Raw genomic sequence first — 20,623 nt, forward strand, 5'->3', positions numbered from 1 at the left:
GGGCTTTGCACGGCTGCTGCTGCGGCTGGGTTTGCACCCACAGCCTGGTGGGAGCTGTCACTGCAGAAGGAGCATTCGCTGGGACACTGCAAGCCAAGAGAAGCTGCCTTGATTTGTAGCTGACAGGGTACTTAGGGTTTCATTTTCCTTAAAACACCCCTTGAAAATAGTGTCATAGAGTCAGAGAACCACAGAGTGGTTTTGGCTGGAAAGGACCTTGAAGACCACCAAGTTCTAAACCCCCTGCCACGGGCAAGGAAGTCACGATTGTAGGTTTGAAATGACAGACACGTTGCTGGTCTGCTTGCTCCTCCTGCGTGGCTTTGGCATCACTCTTGGAATCATAGAATATGATAGGTACTAAACACCATTCCTTGGGGAAGGGCTTTGTATCTCATTCCCTCAAAGTGTTCTGGGAATGGTATTCTGTGTGGAGAGAGAAAAAAATGCAGCAGGTGCTGCCTTCCCAAACAGTCATCGTTCTGGCTGAACAATTTTAACTGTTGATATGAAATCTTCATTTCAGTAAACTCTCAGCTAAATGTCAAACTGCAGCCATTCTTCCTGTAACTGTGCCTTTGAAAGCATCGTTATTAATACTACTGGTATTATATGACTTTCATAGTGTGAACAGTTGAACAGTTCATTTCTCCATTTAAGTTAAGAAAGAAAATGTCTTCTTTTAACTTAACAAAATTCCTTCTTGCTAAATATTAAGAAACAAAGAATAACTTGAGGCACACATGGGACAAATATTTTATTAGTGCCCCGAACATCAAAACACAATGTGACAGCAGACATGGGTCAATGCTTTTTTTTGTTCCCTGGGATAAAACTGCTCTTAACAGGGCTGCAGAGGGTGCACACAACTCGGAAAATGCTTCCCATTGCTTAAGGAAAGCAAGGGATAAGAAGAACAGCTGCTGGCAAGAAAACCAGCTAAAGAGCAAGGTATTCTATACTGGTAGGGTTCTGTAGGCACACTGCAAATGATGCTGCCCATCGCCACGTGCCGCACACTGAGACAACTATTTCCAATCTGTCAAGAGCTGCGTTTCCCGTATACCCGTGGCAGCGCTTCATTTGTCATCCGTACTCTAATTAACGCAGGGATAGGGCTCGGTGTCCGAACGCTCCCAGGGTTCTGGTGGCCGTGCCGGGTGTGTCCTGGGGGACAGCCGGTGGGGACCATGCAGGGAGTGACAGCGGAGATGTCGGGCAGGGTCTGAGCTGCCCCTCTGCCTCCAGAGGCAGCTGCCACCGCACGGGGTTACAGTTCTGCCTTCTCCTTCGTCAGGCAGCAAACACTCCCCCGTGACGACACATCGCAGCCCCGGGGGTGGGACGGCAGCGGCCGCCGGGAAAGTGGCTGGAGAAGAAGGTGGGAGCACATCCCAGGCTCCCAGTGGCATCACTCCACGGGGGCCCAGAGCCCCGAGGGACAGGGACCACTCCACGTAAGTACGGCCTGCGAGCGAGTGCCAGCGGAGCAGATTCCATCGAGCCCCTCGGAGGGATCCCTCCTTCGCTGGCGTTCAGCGACAGACGTAATCCCGTGCTATTAAGCCCAAGCTCCCACTGCAAACAGTTTACAGCTGAAGGCACGCTCGCCTTGTTTTCTGGCTTCACAGCGAAGGTTTAAAGGGTTTTACGGCGAGTTTAAAGCAGGTTTCACTCTGCTCTCGCCTGCACAAACCCGGGGTGGATCAAGTAACCGCAGAGGTAACACAGTGTCTGCTTTCAAAACTTCTCAGTCTTCTCAGGGAGCTACGTATAAATTTGATAATTACCGAAAAGAACATGCCCAAGTGAATATTATTATCCAAAAGTTTCTATCAGCCTAATTCGGAAACAATCCTTTCCTTCCTTTACTTGACTCATTTTTTAAAGTTAACTGGCTGCAATTCAAAGAGCAAAACACAGAATCAAATAAATGGGGCAAATTCAAACAGCCAAAAGCGTAATGAAAGAAGCGAGACAAATTCCTTGAACTGCAGCTAACATGAAAATGAATCTCAGCTGTTCATTAGAGACTGCTGAGCAGGGGACATCAGCAAATTAAATCATGAGAAGTAGGGGGAGGCATAGAAAAAAAGGTTTATTATCTAAATCTCCTCTTATTAACTGCAAAATATTTTTCCAGATTGAACGTAGTAAAATATATTAGTGGCAAATGGCAAAGCCTCTTTTCAGTTAAAATAAAAAGTGAGTAGTTGGGCAGAGCAGAAGAATGAGTAAACGAGGAATACACCACTGTGCTTTCAGGGTGGGTTAACAGTGAGTAGTTCTCACCTGAGATACATCCAGGAGTTTTCTTCCTTACTCTTTCTGGCAAAATTCATACTTCATTTTCCCGGGTTAATTCAGAGGTTGCTGGGAGTTCAAGCGCTGCTCATCTGGGTCAAGGAGGGGTTGTTGGTCAGAGACTGACAGGTTTTAAAGCTCTCTCAGCTACTTGTTATCAGGCTTTTCTCATCATTGCTCTTTAACATGCTCTGTTTTGCTGGTTTTCGCCTTGAAAGCATCCTTGCTGTCTGAGAAAGTGGGGAACAGGGAGCATGCCAAAGCTGGCCTGCCTTGGAGACAATATGGGTGGAAGATCACACCTTGAGTCCTGTTCCAGAGGTCTTCAGGAGAGCCCCAAGGACACAATTATCAGACACTGTTAATTGATTTCATGGCTCTGGTAGCAGCACGTGCTGGAGGAGCATTGTCACCAACCTTCACCATGATCCTTCCTGCAGGAACCTTTGGGACATGTGGAGATGTGGCTCATGGGCTACAAAACCAAAACACGTCATGACAAAGGATATTACCTTTGTCATGAGCAGCGAAGGAAAATGGGCAAAGCCAAACAACTTATGTTGTCATTGGAAAGGGGGCAGGAGAGGGAGCTGGAGAGCTGCAGCTGCTCAGCATGATGGCTGTCCCTAGAAATTGTCCTTCAAGGGGGAAAGAGAAAGTGATGGCCAAAAAACATGGAAATATCAGGAAGAAATAATCCCAAACCCATCTTTCTGCTGGTGTACAGGGGAGAAGGAGTTGGCAGCATTGTGTATGACATGCTCATAAACAAGTGAGGAAGATGTGGCCTTGATGAGACAGATATTGGGTGGGTGGAGAACTGGTTGCATTGTTAGGAAATGTGTGAGAAGTTCACTGCCAGAAGGGGAGGTAATGGCAAGTATGAACCAGAGCTTGCTACTCACTTGTGTTTCTGTTCACAATTTGGAGGAGGGACAAGACTGTTGTTTGATGTGCATCTGGGAGGGACTTGAGCACAACAGAGGCCAGTACTATAATTCAAAGGGCCAAGAGAAGTAGTCTGGGAAAAGCCCATGGTTTGTATTCCAGTGGTCATGCTGGTGAGAGAAGGCAAGGGATCTCGGTGAGGTCAGGGAAGCCATCCTGGCTGTGCCAGGAGCCAGGGAATGTCAGCAGGTGGGAGGCTTGGCTGGAGACAGTCCAAACAATAAAAATAATGAGAAGTGGCTGGGATGTAACCTCTGCAGGAAAGGCAGAGTAAAATGGTAAGAGACACTGTGGAAATGTGGTGCAGTCCTTAAGCAAGGGACCCACGAGGAGGAAGAGGGTTCCTCTTTCTTCTTACCAGTTAGGACAAGACATGAGGGACTTAAACTGCAGTTTAAGAGAGGATGAAGGCATCTTTGTGCACTTGTCAAGCTACAGCCTGACATTTCCTGGTAGCACACTCTGCCTCCCTTGCTCCTGACTCTCTCTGTAAGCCGGGTTTAGCACAGCATCCATTCCTGTAACTCATGTGGCTTCGGTGAATTAACTACTTAGCCCATGGGAATTGTACCATTATCTTCAGAGGAACTAGAGAAATAAAGTGCATTTATAAGGTTTTTATTGTTTTCACCCCAGTATCAGCATTCCCTTTAAGAGCATCAAAAGACTGAAAATACAGATAGAGACATCTGCCAGCATCTCTGGAGATGGGTGTTGCACTTTCTTCTAATCCAGACCCAGCCTTTGGAGCCTCTCCATGCCTTCACAAAACAGGGGAAAATTTCTTTTATTTAAGAACAGTCTGAAGACCCTTTCACCGGGTTTTAACAGGGTGAGTCCTGTGTCAGCACAGTTAAAAAATGCTGGCGCTTCCTCTGCACAGATTAAAGATGATGTATTACCCTTTGCTGCTTGGACCTGATTTACAGCTTGTGTTGCAAAATTGCGTAACACTTCAAAGGGGCAGTGGCAGGGCCAAGGATGCGGAGCAAAGTCCAGGCACATGCTGACTTTGCCCCTCCAGCATTTTTTATTCCTTCTCTAGGTCTGAAAGGAGACCTGTCCCCTCCGTCCTGCACCCTTCTGACCCCCAGCATGGCGTCGCCCATGAGGAGTTTGCTCACCAACCCTGACAGATACCTCCGGTCATTCCGCCTGTTCCTGGAGAAGTCGACAGAGCATCAGAGCATGCGGGAGTTCATGGAGAGGCAGCTGCCGGATGTGATAGCGAGGTAACACCGAGGTGGCCACACTGAGCTGAGGGCCAGCCTGGGGTACAGTCCCATGACGGTGATGGACTTGACTGGGCTCAGGGGGGCTGCCTGCAAGAGGCAGATTGCTTCTCCCTGACAGCTGCCCCATCTGTAGGTCTCTGATAGGGCTTGGCTGGAGATTCCATTTGTACACACGGCTGGATGGCGGCTCTCTGGGACGGAGCCTGCCTAGCAGGGAGGAGATAAGGCTGCATTGTTTCCTCGCACACAAATACAGCTTACCCAGAATCAGCTCTGAAACACAGTAACAGATACTACATCCTAACATTAAATTTGATTGAAAGTAGCTTTTTAAAAGTAATCTTTTCAGGTAATATTCAGAGTCTCTCTGGTATGGCTGAACAGTTCTCCTGCTTTGCCTGCCAGTGTCCTTTGCTGGACCCCTGGCTTTGCAGGCTGGCTCAGGAGGTGGCAGCCAGCTTCGAATCCTGGCTCTGGGGAGGCTCTCTGCAGGGCCCAGGGTTTCATGGCTCTGCCAAAGCCTCCCTCAGGGATTTTAAGAACATTGTACTCTCCTCTCTTCCTCCCCATTTTGCAAAATGTAAAACTTCTACAAGTGGTTTTTAAGCTGCTGGTCGAGACCCAGGGAAGGCTCTGTTCCTCAGAGCACAGACACAGAGAAGGCGTGTACCTGCTTATGTGTGCACTCATAATAAAAGCCTCTACAAATCGCCAAAATAACGGGAAATGGTAAATCTCCAAAGAGCAGAGTTCTGAACCTGATCCCTCCTGCCCGCTCACAGGCATGCCTGTACATGCTCAGATTGCATTGTGGTTTTGTCCTGCAAATTTTAGTCTTCATGGGATCTCCAGTGCTTCACATCTTGCATTTAACCCTCTCTACTGGGGGCTCTACTAAAATGCATAAATAATGTTTTTCAGTATTGGAAATGGGAAGTCTACAATCAATGTTCTCAGCATTGGTGGTGGAGCAGGTATGCTACAGACTTCAATATTGATGTGTTTTTATTATTTTTTTTCCCAAAGATTAGAGGATTAAAAATTGCAAGAAGGAGTAGAGTGGGAAAGAAGTCTTTTGTTGAAAAGTCAGCTCCAAGGGACAAATGGTGTTAGTTGGTGTGCAGTCATATCATCTGAAAACAGCTTGTGCCTCCCCACCCTGATTCTTTTATGTCCTCCACAAATCATCTCCTTTTGGACCATCACTCCTGAAGGGCAGAGAGAAGCTTGAATTGCCCCCTTAGTGTTTCTCCACACACGCACCAAAAAAAAGTGCTAGAATGTCTTAGGTTTCTCAGAATATTAAATTTTTACTTGCATTGTAACTATTTATTGAGGTGATAACTCCCCATCATTGCTATGTGACAGTCATGGCTGAGCTCTGCTTTGCCTGTACGTATCTGCCGACCACAGTCAATGCAGAAACACCTCCTGGATCTGCTGTCCCCCAAAACACTGGAGCTGAACATAAGCTCCAGAAGAAATCCAATAGAAATCAGAAGAAATAAGTAGTTTATCTCAAGTTCACTGGGTGGAAAAACAATACCAGTAAGATCAAGTGGTTTCTTCTTGTTAAATTCTTGCTTGAGTTCCCCCATACTTAAAACCTAAGTTTTCTGCTCTGCCTATTAAGTCACCACACTTAAATGTTATATGAAGAGTTAATTTAGCTTAAGTGCTCTAGTCATACCATTGTCAAAGACTAATCTCAGTTTTGTCAATCTCTCCTCCATACAATAATTGTACATAAATGGTGGGCATTAGTTATAAAACAGACAGTGTGATAGGGCAGGAACATTGCTCTCCAAACAAAGGAAACCACTCTTCTGCCAAAAAAAATAATATTTTTAATGGGAACACTTTGCTCAGTGAGGTACTTCACTCCCTGACCAGGGACAGTCCAGCTTGGCATGATGGACATTCGATAATCAATAATATGCAGGCAAAACTCACTTTGTGATGTAAAAATCCCCAAATCACCAAACCCCATCTGCTCACTGGCTTGTTCCCATCACAAGTTCCTGTGAGGTCAGGAGGGAGCTGACTCCCAGATCCCTGCAGCCAACCCTGCCCGATGCCGGAGGGTGGTGATGGAGCTGCTGCCCCGGCCCCATCTGCCCTGCACTTCACGGGGACAGAACATGGAAGGAAACCATTTCCTTTCCACTTTTCCCCCTCTAGAGACAAGGAAACCATTTAATGCAGGATCATATCCCATTACACCCGCCCGTACACGGCGCCTGCCTTCGCCCACAGCCGCTACTTTATTAAGTTCACACTCCAGCGCGTCGCACTCTGTACCTTTAAAAACCATAAAAGCCATCAGCACTGCTATAAAGCAGCAACTTGCCATAAACTATCCCGTTACGTAAAATGTTTAATTAGAAACTTAATGGTGAACATAGTGGTAGCCTTTAAAAGGTAATTGTGTTGGAGAGTTTAAATAATTCCGATAGCCTAATTGCCAAATTGTTGATAATGCAAGCTGCCACAGATCTGACTGTAAAATGCCTCAGGACACTTGTTTGCATATAAAACAGCTGACTGAAGTCAGTTAAGGCTGTGGATTAAATTATGAATCAAAGGGGTGGTTTTTTTGGTTAAAGACAGTACAAGGGTGGTTTGGAACAGAAGAGTGGAAAGGAATATACTAACCTATCTGCATATGGAAATACAAAATTCAAATTTTGGGGGGTTTTATCAGGTCCTGCACAGCCTTTTCAAATGGCTAAATCATTTTACAGAAAGTTGGTAAAGCAACCAAAAATCAAGCTACTGCAGTAGTTTGTTGCTAATTGTCTGTTCTCAAACTTCATCATGGCAGCCTGCAGACAACTGGCTCTGCTCTGATTTTTCGACAGAATGCAGGGTTTGCAGTGATAGCAAAGCTGCAGTTATTTCTGCTGCTTCAGAAATTCAATTTCCCTCCCTCAAAGAACGTGCTTCCACTGATGCCATGTAAATGTTGGTATTACTGGTTGCTTTGAGAAAGACATGTGAGTCCGAAAAAATGAAACTCTTCCTCACTTTATTTATTATGTCCTCTGGGCACTAATGAGCAATTTAATGCGGAATATTTTCCTTCTGTACCTCAAATATTTTGTATAATGGAGCTAATGCTGACATGGTGAGAGTTCAGGGGCACTGAAAATCATGAGGGTGGGCAGAGGCTGTGCAGGCTCTCCCTCCACAGCCCCTCAGCAAGGGCCTGTCTGGCCATCAGGGCTCGCTGGGTGATCTTCCATTCAGAACATAACTTTGTATATTTGCAGGGAATTTTGTAATGTGGAGTTGTGTGCAAGCACAAACACATCTTTCAGGACAATACATTTGCCTGTAACGTGACCCTTGGCTCTATTATTCACTGTAGTTACCCTCTGTTTCACTCTTTTGACCTTAATTTATTCCTCTATTATTTTTTTCCACCTAAAATCTATCCAAGCACAATAAGCAGAAGAGAGCTTGAAGAAAGCTAAGCAAGCCAGCGGGATATTGTCCCTGGACCCGTGCCTCAGTCAGGAATATCATCTCCCTGAGTTTGCTATACACAGAAGGGGTGAGATGCCAAGACATATGGTAGCTATTTTTAAATTTTGAAATGTTGGATCTGCTGGTGCATCCATCAATCAAATAATTATAGCTGGCACGAACAGTGTTTAGAGAGAACTATCCCTCACACACAAAAAAAGAAAGTACAGTAATCTCCGAGGTATTCTGTAAACAGGGTTTGGATAAACATGTGCTCTATTCATCATTCTTTTGGGAAAAGTCACGGGACACTAAAGACAAACAGACATGAATATTGTCTCTGATACCAGTGTAAACACATATTTTCTTTGCCCTCCCCCACATGACCTTGTAACCAGTGAGGCACTTGGCTAAAAATGCTCTTACTGACTCCTAAGGAATCCTGCCAGGTTTACTGGTGACTGGGGACCATCAGAACTGGCACTGTCAGAGTCATTTGGGATATCTCTCAAGAGGTTGGACCATGCCCAGAAAATATGAGGTCAAGCCGCAGGCATGACTGTGGCTGATTTTCCCTTGGCAGTCAGAGAGGAGAGATGAAGATAGTTGGAATGGATATTTAGATTTTTCTGAAATCCTAGAGCTCAATCTCCAGTGGCAACCTACTGAAAATACAAAACAGCTGCACGTACCTGTGTGGTACATCTTCTGTACAAAAACAGCAGGCACCAGTCTTCAAAACTGGGGATGTGATGGTGGAGATCACATTTGCCTGAGCTCTGCTTTCATTTTGTATTTCATGTCTCCTGCTTCCCTAGGTGAGATGGACCTGCTGATCCTCTCAAAAGTACAAGCCAGATATCCTGGAGTCGCCATCAATAATGAGGTGATAGAGCCAAGTGCCGACCAAATCTCCAAGTACAAAGGTATTTTTACATTAAATAAATTAAATTTACATTAAGTATGCTAAATGCATTAAAAAGTGTTGAAAGCTGGATGGCCTTACATTCAAATGTTTTCTTGTCAGAAATGTCTCATAAAAGTTAAAAAATTCACTATTTTATGCTTTTTTTCCATCATTGCTTCTCAACAATGTTCACTCTTTTTAAAATCTTAGTCTCTCACACTGCAAGAACTCTGCATGGCAAATGCTTGGCTAGACAGACTTTAAAAGCCAAACTAGGTGGGAAGTGATTGGTGATTGTTTGGGAATAGAGTAAAATACCCACCTTTCAGAAAGTTTTTCTCCTTCAACTTGCACTGAATCAGGATCTTTCCTCAGCATCAAAGGGAAAATTTTAATGTCTCATGGTAATTCTCTGACATCTTAAAAATCGTTTCCAACAAATAGCTAAACCTCACAGTGGTGCACTAAATTAGTTACTATGCTTTGAATTAGAAAACATGGACAGGAAAGCAAGACTGACAGGAAAGACTTTTGCCGTGTGCTCTGGGGATTAGAGTTTGTTTCCTTCCACCAGCCCAAAGGTCTGAGCAACACTCAAGAAGAAAAGCAAATCGTTTTCCAAAGAGGATTGAGTGTTAACAAGGGTACTTTGGTCAAATTGCCCTACAAAGTGAGCATTAAATAGCAACCCACAGTTTGATTATCACTGGATTAACACCTACTAGGCTTCACCTTAGCAAGTAATTATGGTGTTATGCGGAGGTGACACCAGCTACAAGTAGGAGCTGTGAGCAGCCCAGAGCACGGCACACCTTCCCAGAGAGGGGCTGCTGAATGGATGTGACAGTAATGAATGAATCTCATCAGCAGACTGTGTTGTTGGAAATGCTCCAAACCATAGTAAACACCAGACTGTAAAACCACACTGTAAATCTCCAACTCTTGCTCTTGCTTAAGTCCTTAAAAACGAAGCATTCTCAGTATGAAGCAGCTTGTGGAAGTCAAAGGAAAAAAAATTCCCTTCTTCCTGCAGTGTGGGAATTCAGAGTGACTGGAAAACCAAAGGCTCCCAAGAAACACGTAATTTCTTTATATCTGTCTGTATTACGTGGACCTGATCTTTTAAAAGATGGTTCATACAAAATCCCATGAGCTTTTACATTGCTCCAGGCTGAAATGGTGAAGGATGGGCAACAGAGCATCTGCTCTGCTCAAGAGACATTTGTGCACCTGCACAAAGGATTTCTGTCCTATCTGGGCTATGTAGGACTGGGTTTGCTCTGAATCTTCCTAAGTGGTCCCACCAGCTACCACCAACAGTCCTACCCTACTTCAATGAACTTCTTTCCAGAAGGAAGTTAAAGAAAAATATAACATGTTGCCCTTATTTTAAGTTTTATGCTAAATTGGAAATGAAATATTCATCTGAATTTCTTTCTTTAAACTTTCTTATTTGGTAATTAATCACGTCCCCAGTAGGTACCATTAATTAGGTTTCTGAGGCCTCAGATTTTCTATGGAGAATTAGAAACATTATCTGCACCTCTGAGGATTCAGGAGTTATGTTTTCTGCCTCACCAAATACTTTCTCCTAGGGAGGTAGAAGCCAAGCTCACAAGAGAAACTTCACGCTGGGACAGGCAGTGATGACAAACTTAGGTTTCTCTTAGGCTGAGACATACAGTGGAAGCTCTACTCAAAGCTCCATGGCTGGGCTGTGGCTTTCCTTCATTCCTGGTCCACGACCAGGTGAAGTCCTCTGGTGACTATAATTGGAGTGTTGGTGGCCCCAGGACTGAGCTGCCTTGCCATTGCACAACTGCAGGCAGCCCAGTTTTGAAGGCACCTGTCAGGGGCACATGACCAGCTTTGAACTAGACAACAGTCTGGGGTGAACTCAGGAAAAAATTAAGGAAAACTTTTCAGAATGGTTTCAGATGAATCTTTGGGCAGAAAATCCATATAATGAGTTTGCCTTTCCTGAAATTTTGACTTTAAAGGCCCACCTTGGCAAACAATTCAGTTGTCATCCTAGCTCCTCCTTGTAGACAGACCAGCAGCTGAAAGGAACCAGATTGCACCAGATTATTGGTGGTGGGGATATGAACTGCTGCCGGATGATGCCTGAGTTTAAAACAGCAAACGAAATCTGAACTGCAAGTGCTGGGGCCATTGACTGATAAAGGGAAGTCAACAGAGTAACAGCAGCAGCATCTGAAAGAGGTGGCCCTTTTCCAGCCACAGAAGAATGGAGATAAGCACTGATGGAGCATTTCTCATCTGTCTGAGGGGGATGTGTCCCAGTCAGAGCCCAAAAGGAGAAACATTGTCGTTAGTTGTGTAAAGGCACTGGTTTTAGCAAATCGTGTTGTTTTGAACATGTGTTCTGTAGCTAAGGCTCAGTCTGCCTTTGGGCCATTTAAGTTTTAAATTTATGCTAACTCCAGTGAAGCACAGGAATTGCATCCAGGCTAGCTTTGTCCTGGAGCAATCCTGGGTGCCAGGCAGGAAGGCAGTGAGATGAGCTCCATATGCCAGCAGATGGACATTAGTATTCCAGCATCCCCTAAATTATGAAATTATCTCTCAGTTTTGCTCCCATAAAAAGGAAAGAAATGCAGTGATGAGCCAGGCCTTCAGTGTAACTTTGAATCCACTACTCCAGCTTTCTGCTTTCCTCAGTTGCTGATGTGCATTGTATTGAGGTCTGAAAACACTCCATATATCACTCCTTATACTAGTCTTTGCTTTAAAACACTGTCTTCCCTTTTACCTGAAGCAGTTGGCCAAAACTGTGCACTTTTCAAAAATTATTTCAACACAGCAGAAGCCAAAATGTCAAGAGTTAGGTCCTTGTTTACAGAGCAAATCTCCTTCCCTCTCCCACCATCCCAGTTACACAGTCTCAGAAGGAGACATTTGCTTTCTCTGCCATTCTCAGCCTTTTAATTGTGCTTCTCTCCACAATAACCCACTCTTTGATTCATCCTTGAACTCCTATATTTATTTGGGGAAAACCCTTCACCACAGCCTGGCTTCTGCTCAGCCATGTGGGTTTTGTGTGGCACTTATGTGATGGGACCATCAGTCCTTCTCCTATTCAATGTGAAGTGTGCTGCTTGTGGCCTCATAAATATTCATCCCAACCAATATATTTTAAATCAGCTTGAACCAGTCATGGAGAAAAATGTATTTGTTTTGTTTTTTAAGTCAGGTAAAAACCAGAGGAGCCCAAATGAGGCAGCAAAGGGAAAAGCATCAGACCCTCTTAAGACTTCATCCTACAAAGCCCTTCACAGCCTCCTCCTCACATATGGGCTCAAGGTTTTAAATATTCCAGTGTTGTGTTAAACTGGTACCAGAACTCTCTGTCTAAATATGACTTTTGGATGTATTAAAGCTCTGAGTGGAAATCAGCCACATATTTGCAATTGAGATAACTTTGTCCTGCCTTCTCCTGTATTTCAGAGCGTGTGGCTCAGACATCAAACCTTGGGAAGGTAAAGTTTACCTGGCACGAGGAGACAGCTGATGAATATGAAAGTAGAATGAATGCAGAAAAGAAGTCTAAAAAGTGGGACTTCATTCACATGATCCAGGTAAGAGTCTCTGCAAAGTAAATGCTATCAAAGTCTTGGCTGTTAAAAGTATGCATGAAGTATGTGACCTCATTATTCACTCTAAGGGGAAGAAAGGTGTGAGTTTACTTCCCAGTAATTTGAAGTACTTCAGCATGAGTGAACTGCAAAAATGAAAAGCAGCTTTGAGCACAGTAGTCCTATTAACCAGGCTGTGGGTGGCAGTCAACTAAAAATACATTTTAACTAGTGTCTTCAAAAGCTCCTTGTCCTCTCCATGAAATTGCCTTTGTATTTCCAAGTTCACTGAAGCCGTTACAAGCCATCTTCACTGCAAAGAAAGGCGAATCTCTTTATCTCAGGTTAATGAATGAACATGAGCTTGGTCCTGGGAGAGCCAGAGAGCAGGCACAGCAGTGACAGCCTGAGCCTGCAGTGCAAGCCCACTGCCTGGCATCTTGCCAACGTGCCTTGTTGTCCCGCTGCTCGCCTGTCAGGATTGCCTCTATTTGGATTATTTTACCAGTGGTACTAGTTTTAATAGTCACTCAGGATGGCACTGCATGTCTGTAAGCATCTCTGCTTTTTCCAGGTGCTCTACTATGTGAAAGATATCCCAGCAACTGTCCGGTATTTCCACAGCCTCCTGGAATCACAGGCGAAGCTCCTCATTATCCTGGTGTCAGGTGAGAGTTGCTCCACCAGTGCTGCCCAGTCAGCCAAGAGCTGTGAGGACCTTTGGGGTTCCTGTGAGTTTAGCACAGGCCATAGAGGTGAACTGACATCCACTGAAACCTGTGTGAGTCATAAACACCACGGTGTTATGAGCCACCAAACCCACCTCGTGGGCACAAAACATCTTCCTCTTGCCCTGTGCTTTTCCCCATCCTACAGCCTGTCCCGCTGTGGACAACAGCAGAGGCCCCACATCAGGAGAGAGGCTCCATCCTGCAGCTTTCACTCAGAAAAGCTGCTCCAGCCTCTGCTGTTTGCTGGAAAAGGCTTTCCAGGCTGGGCGCTGCATTATCTCACTCCTGGAGACTTGTGGCATTAAGCAAACGGCCACGGCGGGGCTCGGCTGTGCCATGCAGCAGGTGTTACAGCACATATGGTTCATTTTCTTCTCAAACTGACCATTTCCTTAATATCATCATTTTTGTGTAGAAAACAGCATTCTTAGGCTGTTTCAGGTCTCGTAGAGGTGCTCTGTGGTCAATCCAGCAGGAAAATGCAGGAGCAGAGTAAACAACGACCTTTTAATACTGTGAGCAAGTTATGCCAGAGGTACTGAAATGGTGGAGTCCAATTTGACTCTGGAAAGCCTTTAATTTGCCTTAAAAACTGTGGAAATTTTAGTTGTGTAAACAGTCTCATCTGATAATTTTGAAAGGGATGCTAAGCATTATTTGTTCAGAGGTTTAAGCTTAATTTCTTATTGAATTTGGCCACATCTGCAAACTGTATTTGATGAAGTTGCTTTTTATTTTGTTTATGAAGGGTCCACAATGAAGTGACAATTCTCTCAACCACATTTATTCAAACTATTTTTTATCCAACATGTTTTTGGTTCAAAGTGTTTTCAAGCAGTTCACTACAAGAAATTACTATTTTAAATGATACTATTTTAAATGATTTAAAAAAACCCCTGTACTTGTTCTTTGGCTGAATGAGAATAGATCATAATATCAGACTATTGCTAATTACTTACACATATTTAATTGAAATTCTTTTTCAGTTACTTAACCTGTCCATTTGGATATTCTCAAAACGTGAATAAAGGAAGGAACACATTCTTATTCAAAATTAAAATTATTAAAGTTCTGAGTTCACAAAGAGGATTTGAAGTCCTCTTTGGACAATTGTAACTCCATGTTTTCTGATGGAGCAGAAGTTGCTAGAACCAACAAAAAAGTGTGAGAGAGAAGCAGGGCTCAGAATAGAAGAGAGGAAGGCAAGGGAAAACCTTGGGGGAAACAAGAGAATAGAGAGGAAGGAAGAAGTGCCATGAAAACGAGCACTGAAGCAAAAAGAGGTACTGAAAGATCAGCAGAACAAAATTCATTTCATAAAAGGAAATGTCATCTCCAACACAAACACATCAGGCTGTGTTAATTGAAAACCAGTCGTTGGTAGGAGAGGGCTTGGGTCAGTTGGTGGAGTTGCAATCCCTCCTGCTCCGACCCTGCCGGGAGGGCAGGCGAGTTGCAGGAGCTATGGATCTGTTTACAGCGCCCTGAAAACAAAAGCAGTGCCATATGCTGAGCCTGTCGAGGGCCATTATAATAATGCTGCGTTCAGGTACTGTATAATTGCTCGGCTCAGAGACGGCACTGAGTCACACAACACTGACACCAGGAAATTTCCTGCAATTAGCGCTCCGCATTCAATTTCCACCAGGTGAAAGAAAATATTGTAGCCTCTCTTCTAAACACCAAACTGTTTATTTGACTATAAATAACTGTTTGCAGATAAAGCAACCGCAAAACCGCGGAGCAACTGGTTTTAGGACTTAGGGAGAATTATAGTTGTAACTTTGAAGAGCTGCTCATTAGGCTTGAAGTTATTTTCATCCTGTCCAGTCATTGTGGGTGATCCTTTTAAAAATGATTTACAGCAGAACTACTGAATCAGACATCCAGACTGAGGGAAAATAAAGATGTGAAGACATAACTTGGGACTTTTCAACTCACCCAGCTGGCTTTGTTTTGTAAAATGTCTCTTGAGAAGAGGTACATGCATCGGTTTGAACTGCTCCGGCCTCATCTGGGGGCTTTGGGGAGAGGTGCTGGAGCTCCAGGGTAGATAATGTGCACCACTCCAGCAGTCCCCAAACCTGAGGCACAGGAGCAGGGAGTCAGCCCTCTCCACCATCCCCCAGAACACACTCTAACTCTGGAAAGATCCTGCTCGCAGTGATGACAACTGCTAAAAAACCAGAGATGATCAAAAATGTGTTCAAATAATGCTTTTCCTTACTCTTGAGCATTTTTCTGGTGGTTCATCTCTTAGGAAAGAGTGGCTGGGAAACACTGTGGAAGAAGTACAGGTCTTCCTTCCCTTTGAATGATCTCTGCTCTTACGTTTCCTCTGGTGACTTCCCAAAGATACTGGATTCAGCAGGGCTGAAGTACCAGCTTTATGAGCTCCCATCCCACTTGGACATAACAAGCTGCTTTATTGAAGGGGACAAAGATGGGGAGCTGTTGCTGGATTTCCTGACAGAAACATTGGAGTTTTCTAAAACTGCTCCTCCTGAACTAAAGCGTCAGTTAATGGAAGAGTTAAAAAAGCCTGGATGCAGTGAAAACAGAGATGGGAAGGTGCTTTTCAATAACAACCTGTGTGCAATAGTGATTGAGCCATGAATTAACCTCTTCTTGCTTCTTGATCTAAAGGAAAAAGTCGGATACAAACTGTTAAGGACAGAAGTATGTTTTTATAATATTTTTAAATGGCTTAATTCAGCAATGATATATAATTTTTGGAGCTTGTTAAGAAATCACTATTAACATCTGTTGTTATAAGTGAGCTTTAATAGCTGATTAATTCCACACTAATCCATGAATGTTTAACTCACTAGGCAGTAAATTGTGTTTTATCATACGGATGTTGTATAATCAGCCATAACTCAGACTATCCACTCAGGCACTACAGAAACCTAGCCATTTCCTAAGAAATAATCCACAGCTACATGTGGTTTCATCATCACTTACAGACCAAGTAAGCCAATTACAGCTTCTCAGTGCAGCTAGCAGGAGTGGAGGCTCAGAATGACCGACTATTGGGTGGCTCCTTGATGGGATTTCTTGAGCTTCTGACTTCGATATCTCATACCTTCAGTTACTGTGAAAGTGGCCTCACACCTCCATGTTCAATGGTTGCCTTCTCCTGCCTCCAAAGCCAGCTCCATTTAATGGCACTGCTTCCTTTTTCCTGGATTTTTACTTTATTGATGGAACCCAAGAGGAAAGCAAGGGAAGATGGTTGAGGGACAGGGTTGGTAACAACTGTCCTGGAGAGGTAGATTTCAGCAGTGAGCCCTGATGCAAAGTCTTTGTCAGGAATCAGCAGCTACAGTCACACAGGACTTTTTTTTATTTTTTGTATTTTTGATTAACCACACAAACCTTCTGGTCGCAGCATTTCCCTCGACAGACAGCGGAGGCCTGTGAGCTTTGTAACAAGGAAAATGTAAAAATAAAATGTGATACAAAACTGACCAGTTCCAGTAGCATTTTTTTCATTTTCAATGGTGTCGTGTCAGGTAAATCTGTTCAGTATATAGGGAGTTCAGCAAGAAGGTGTTTCATCTTCTTAGTCTCTGCTCCATCTGAGGCTGTTGGGGTTGATGCATTTGTTTTGCTAAATGGTTTTATAGTTTTAGGAACTGTTTTGCTCTCTATGAGGCAGAATACATAGTGGAATACAATAAAGTCGCTTGAATGGATTTAATAGTCTGAATACTCAATTTGTCCCGTGAGACACGTGTGATTTTTGCCATTGAAATAATTTGATTCAGTGTTGAAATGGTTTACTTTAGGTAATACTTTAGCTGCAAGAAATTATGTTTTATTTTTGCACACACATATCTGATAAAATATAGATTATTAATGATATGAAGTGATTTCAAGAGATCATATTAGGCATTAATAGCTGTTTATATTCATTTTGGGGCAAATTATTTGAAACACAAGCTTCTCCTAGCGCTCAGATATTAATTCCAGTGTATTTTAGAATGTTTCCTTGATATTTCTCAGCTGTTGAACAGAACAAGATCTATTACCACTTTACACAGTTCTGTGCACAAGACTCCTGCATTACAAGACCTCAGTATATCTGTAAGCTGCTACAGTCGCATGCCAAAGCAGGAAAGAAAGAAAATCTCTCATTAGAACAGATTGCTGCATGCATTTCTAATGGAAAACAAATTAAAGATACAATTATTTTCATAGCTCTTTTATGCTGTCAGTGACCTTTTCTAAATGGTGCTTGCAAATGAGGTGACCGCTGAATATTGCCACATCAACCCTGTCAGGAGTGAGAGATCTTTGAGAGCCACAGAAATGCCCAAACAAAAACAAACCCCCTCAAATCCAACAACAAAACCCGACAATAATATGCACATGCAGATCCTCTTGTTTGTTTGGTTTTTTTTAGCAGACTTAAAAAATAACCCACATGAAAAAAGGGGCTTTAGGGGTTTTGGGGGAAGTTTGTTCTGAAAATGCAGGAGAGAGCAGGAAAGATGAGGAGCAGCAGAGCTGATATGGAGAGAAGAGAGGAGGATATGACCACACACACACAAAAGATGTTCAATGTGAATTCATGAGAGAGCTCCTTTCCCTCTTTTGCTTCTGAGGAGAATTACATTAAAAAAACTGGGGGAAAAAATACAGTAAACTCCGTTCTGTATATGCTGCTGCTTCTGCTAAGGGACTAAGGGAAAACTGAATCAGCAGAGCACCCTTAAGGGATAAATTATTTTTAATTTTAAATTTGGAACACACACATTTCCAAGAAGTAAATATTACTTAGTAGGAAATGAGTGTGGGGAAGCACAATTTTATGCTCATTTTACCATAAAAACAGTAGGACATTTTGTAAATCTCTCAAAGAACTTCGTAATAGAGTGAAGAACCACATTTCCATGTGAGGATCACCCTTAATTGTACAGTGAGACACTGCTATTCCACGGCATGATTAGGGAGTGCAGTTTGTTTATGGACTGGGATTTACCTGGCAATTTTGAGTTTACCTGTGTGCTTTCTGCACCAAATTAATTGCTTTCCTCTCAGAAAGTCTGCCTTATCTCAGCCAGCAGAAATTGCTTCGAAAAGCACGTCTCCAGACCAGCCTTGGTTTTTGCAAACCCCCAGGTAGATGTGTGGGCCGATGGGATGGGTCTTCATAGAACCAGAAAATCATAGAATGTTTTGGGTTGGAAGGAACCTTCAAGATCATCCAGTTTCAACCCCCCTGCCATGGGCAGGGACACCTTCCCATAGACCAGGTTGCTCCAAGCCCTCTCCTACCTGGCCTTGAACTCTTACAGGGATGGGGCACCAACAGCTTCTCTGGGCAACCTGTGCCAGGGCCTCACCACCCTCAAAATGAAGAATTTCTTCCCAATATCTAATCTAAACCTGCCCTCCGTCAGTTTGAATCCATTTCTCTTGTCCTATCACTACATGCCTTGCAAAAAGGGCAAATCCCAACCCCACATTTTCCTCACTTGCACCCCTAGAAAACTAACTTATAGGCTTTATACAGAGGTTCACTGAGAGCAGTGGTATTAAACCAGCATAACACTGATTGAAACATGTTAGGTTTCAGGATACCTGTATTAAAAAATATCCCAGAAATGATCCTGAAAGTTCTTCATGCATGAGTACCCCTTTCTGGCTAAATACATGTTTTAGCAATGAAATGTGACTCTGGGTAAATGCAATCCTTTATGTTGCGTCTATATATTTCTCAGAATGGCTCTGAACAGTGTTTGTTTTCAAATTGGGAGACATTCACTTTTCTTTTCATTTCATAGGCACATAAACCTGGAATATACAGATTCTAATACAGGTACAGGAGAAAAAAGCTGGAGGGAGGGAGGAGAAGGAAGAGGAGGAAGTCTCCTTTGAAACAGCAGGCAAACACCCAGGCCTGTGTTCCTCTGATAAGTAAGAATGAGCTTGTGGCTCTGATGGTGCATCAGGTGATTATTTCCCAATGTAATTCCCGTGGGAGGTTTGCTGTGCAGGGAAGGGAATAGCCCGATGTCCATGAGCGAGGTATGGCTTTGGAGTGATGCCACACGGGAAGGCTGGGGCAGAGCAACAGCGGGGGAGGAAAAGGCTGACCCCCTCCAGACTTCATGTGTATATCCCCCTGCATCAAACACATCTGCCTGAGCAGCTTCAGGGTTATTACTTTAAATCATACATAGAAAAATATTCTCCCTGCTCCGTTAATTACAACAGCAAATTGAACAAATGCACTCACCCCTCGGCTGCTGTCGCCATTCCTACGTCGGTGTAATTCATGCTTGCAGCCTATGATAGGATTTTTAATGTCATTACACAGTAGTGCAAAGTCTTCATTTTTAATAAAAATACAAATGCTAAAATGAAACGGATTAATATCTAATTTTACATCTTCATTTACATGATGTGCAAAATTATCTTAAATATTTGTTATGGATGGAGTGGCTTTCCACCAATTTAGGCTCTTTTTTTTTTCATACAGGAGAATGTTAACAGAAATTGTAGCATAAATCATTGCCTTGTACAGTACCAGAAGGCGCATATAAAAACCCATATCTTTACTGCACATATTTCCCATTAACCATAATCTATTAGTAATTGAAGTTCATTACAAATTCTTGTAGACTTTATTGCTATCATGCTGCATGACATAGTGAACCTGGCTTGCATAACAAGAAGTCCTTGCTGGGAAATATCCTATTAACAATGACAGTGCATTTGTCATTGTGATAATAAATCCAAAGCTGCCTGTAGATTATAAATTATTGTGGCACCATTTCCACTGTTATAGTTTAAAAGTTTTGTCAGCACTTCCATTTTACCCCTGCTTTACGGGCAGTTATAACCTGACCATAAAAATCTGCAGGGAGCTGAATCCCAGTTTACAAGGTCTCAGCCCGAGAGCGCGTTTCTTCCCTCAGTAAGATACATATTTCATCCACATAAAAACCTCTGAGGCAGAAGCTGTGTTTATAACAGATCTTTAGGTTCTACATTTGCATAGATTTTAATTGGAAAAAACCAGGCTATTTGTCAAGTTATTTGTCCATATTTCTAAAGATTGTGGTAAAATTTAAAAATTCATCAGGACAAAAAGATGGGAGCTGGGCTGAGCTAAGTGTTCACTGTTTTAGCACCTGAAAAAACCTCAGTCCTTATCTCCAGGTGCCACAGACTTTGGGGAGGCATTAAGCACACCCTGCTTCTCTTCAGAGGAGAAACTGAAGGGAAATGATGCTTCCAAATGCCCCACAAAGATGTTTTGAGGATTAATTACTAACACTGAAATTCTGGCATCCACTCAAGTCATCCTTCATCACGTCTATGCAATTCTTTCAGCTCTATATAGGTTTTAAGTGTTATTAAAAGAAAATTGCCATAGAGTTGAACTTTAAGCATTAATTATGACTTGAGATATAAATGACA

At 43.2% G+C, this 20,623-nt stretch overlaps 1 protein-coding gene across 8 annotated transcripts in view; it reads left to right on the plus strand.

Annotated features, from left to right (window-relative positions):
* The first annotated feature begins 1,292 nt into the window (after positions 1-1,292).
* The window catches only part of LOC127481250 (histamine N-methyltransferase-like), a 65,498-nt gene continuing 46,167 nt past the window's right edge, over positions 1,293-20,623 (plus strand). The window contains exons 1-7 of one of the 8 annotated variants that reach the window (XM_051810310.1): positions 1,306-1,457; positions 4,298-4,484; positions 5,409-5,461; positions 8,774-8,881; positions 12,331-12,461; positions 13,033-13,126; positions 15,055-15,586. In XM_051810310.1, coding sequence (XP_051666270.1) covers positions 4,348-4,484; positions 5,409-5,461; positions 8,774-8,881; positions 12,331-12,461; positions 13,033-13,126; positions 15,055-15,110 — 579 coding nt within the window. In that variant the 5' untranslated portion in view covers positions 1,306-1,457; positions 4,298-4,347 and the 3' untranslated portion in view covers positions 15,111-15,586. Of the gene's footprint in view, positions 1,462-4,280; positions 4,485-5,408; positions 5,462-8,773; positions 8,882-12,330; positions 12,462-13,032; positions 16,658-18,981; positions 19,005-20,623 lie in introns of those variants that run through there. The other 7 variants (XM_051810313.1, XM_051810307.1, XM_051810306.1 and 4 more) reach the window with 7 other exon arrangements.

The sequence above is a fragment of the Manacus candei genome, unplaced genomic scaffold (assembly GCF_025592945.1).
Source record: "Manacus candei isolate 608988 ecotype Guabito, Panama unplaced genomic scaffold, ASM2559294v1 h1tg000077l, whole genome shotgun sequence".
Lineage (NCBI taxonomy): Eukaryota > Metazoa > Chordata > Aves > Passeriformes > Pipridae > Manacus > Manacus candei.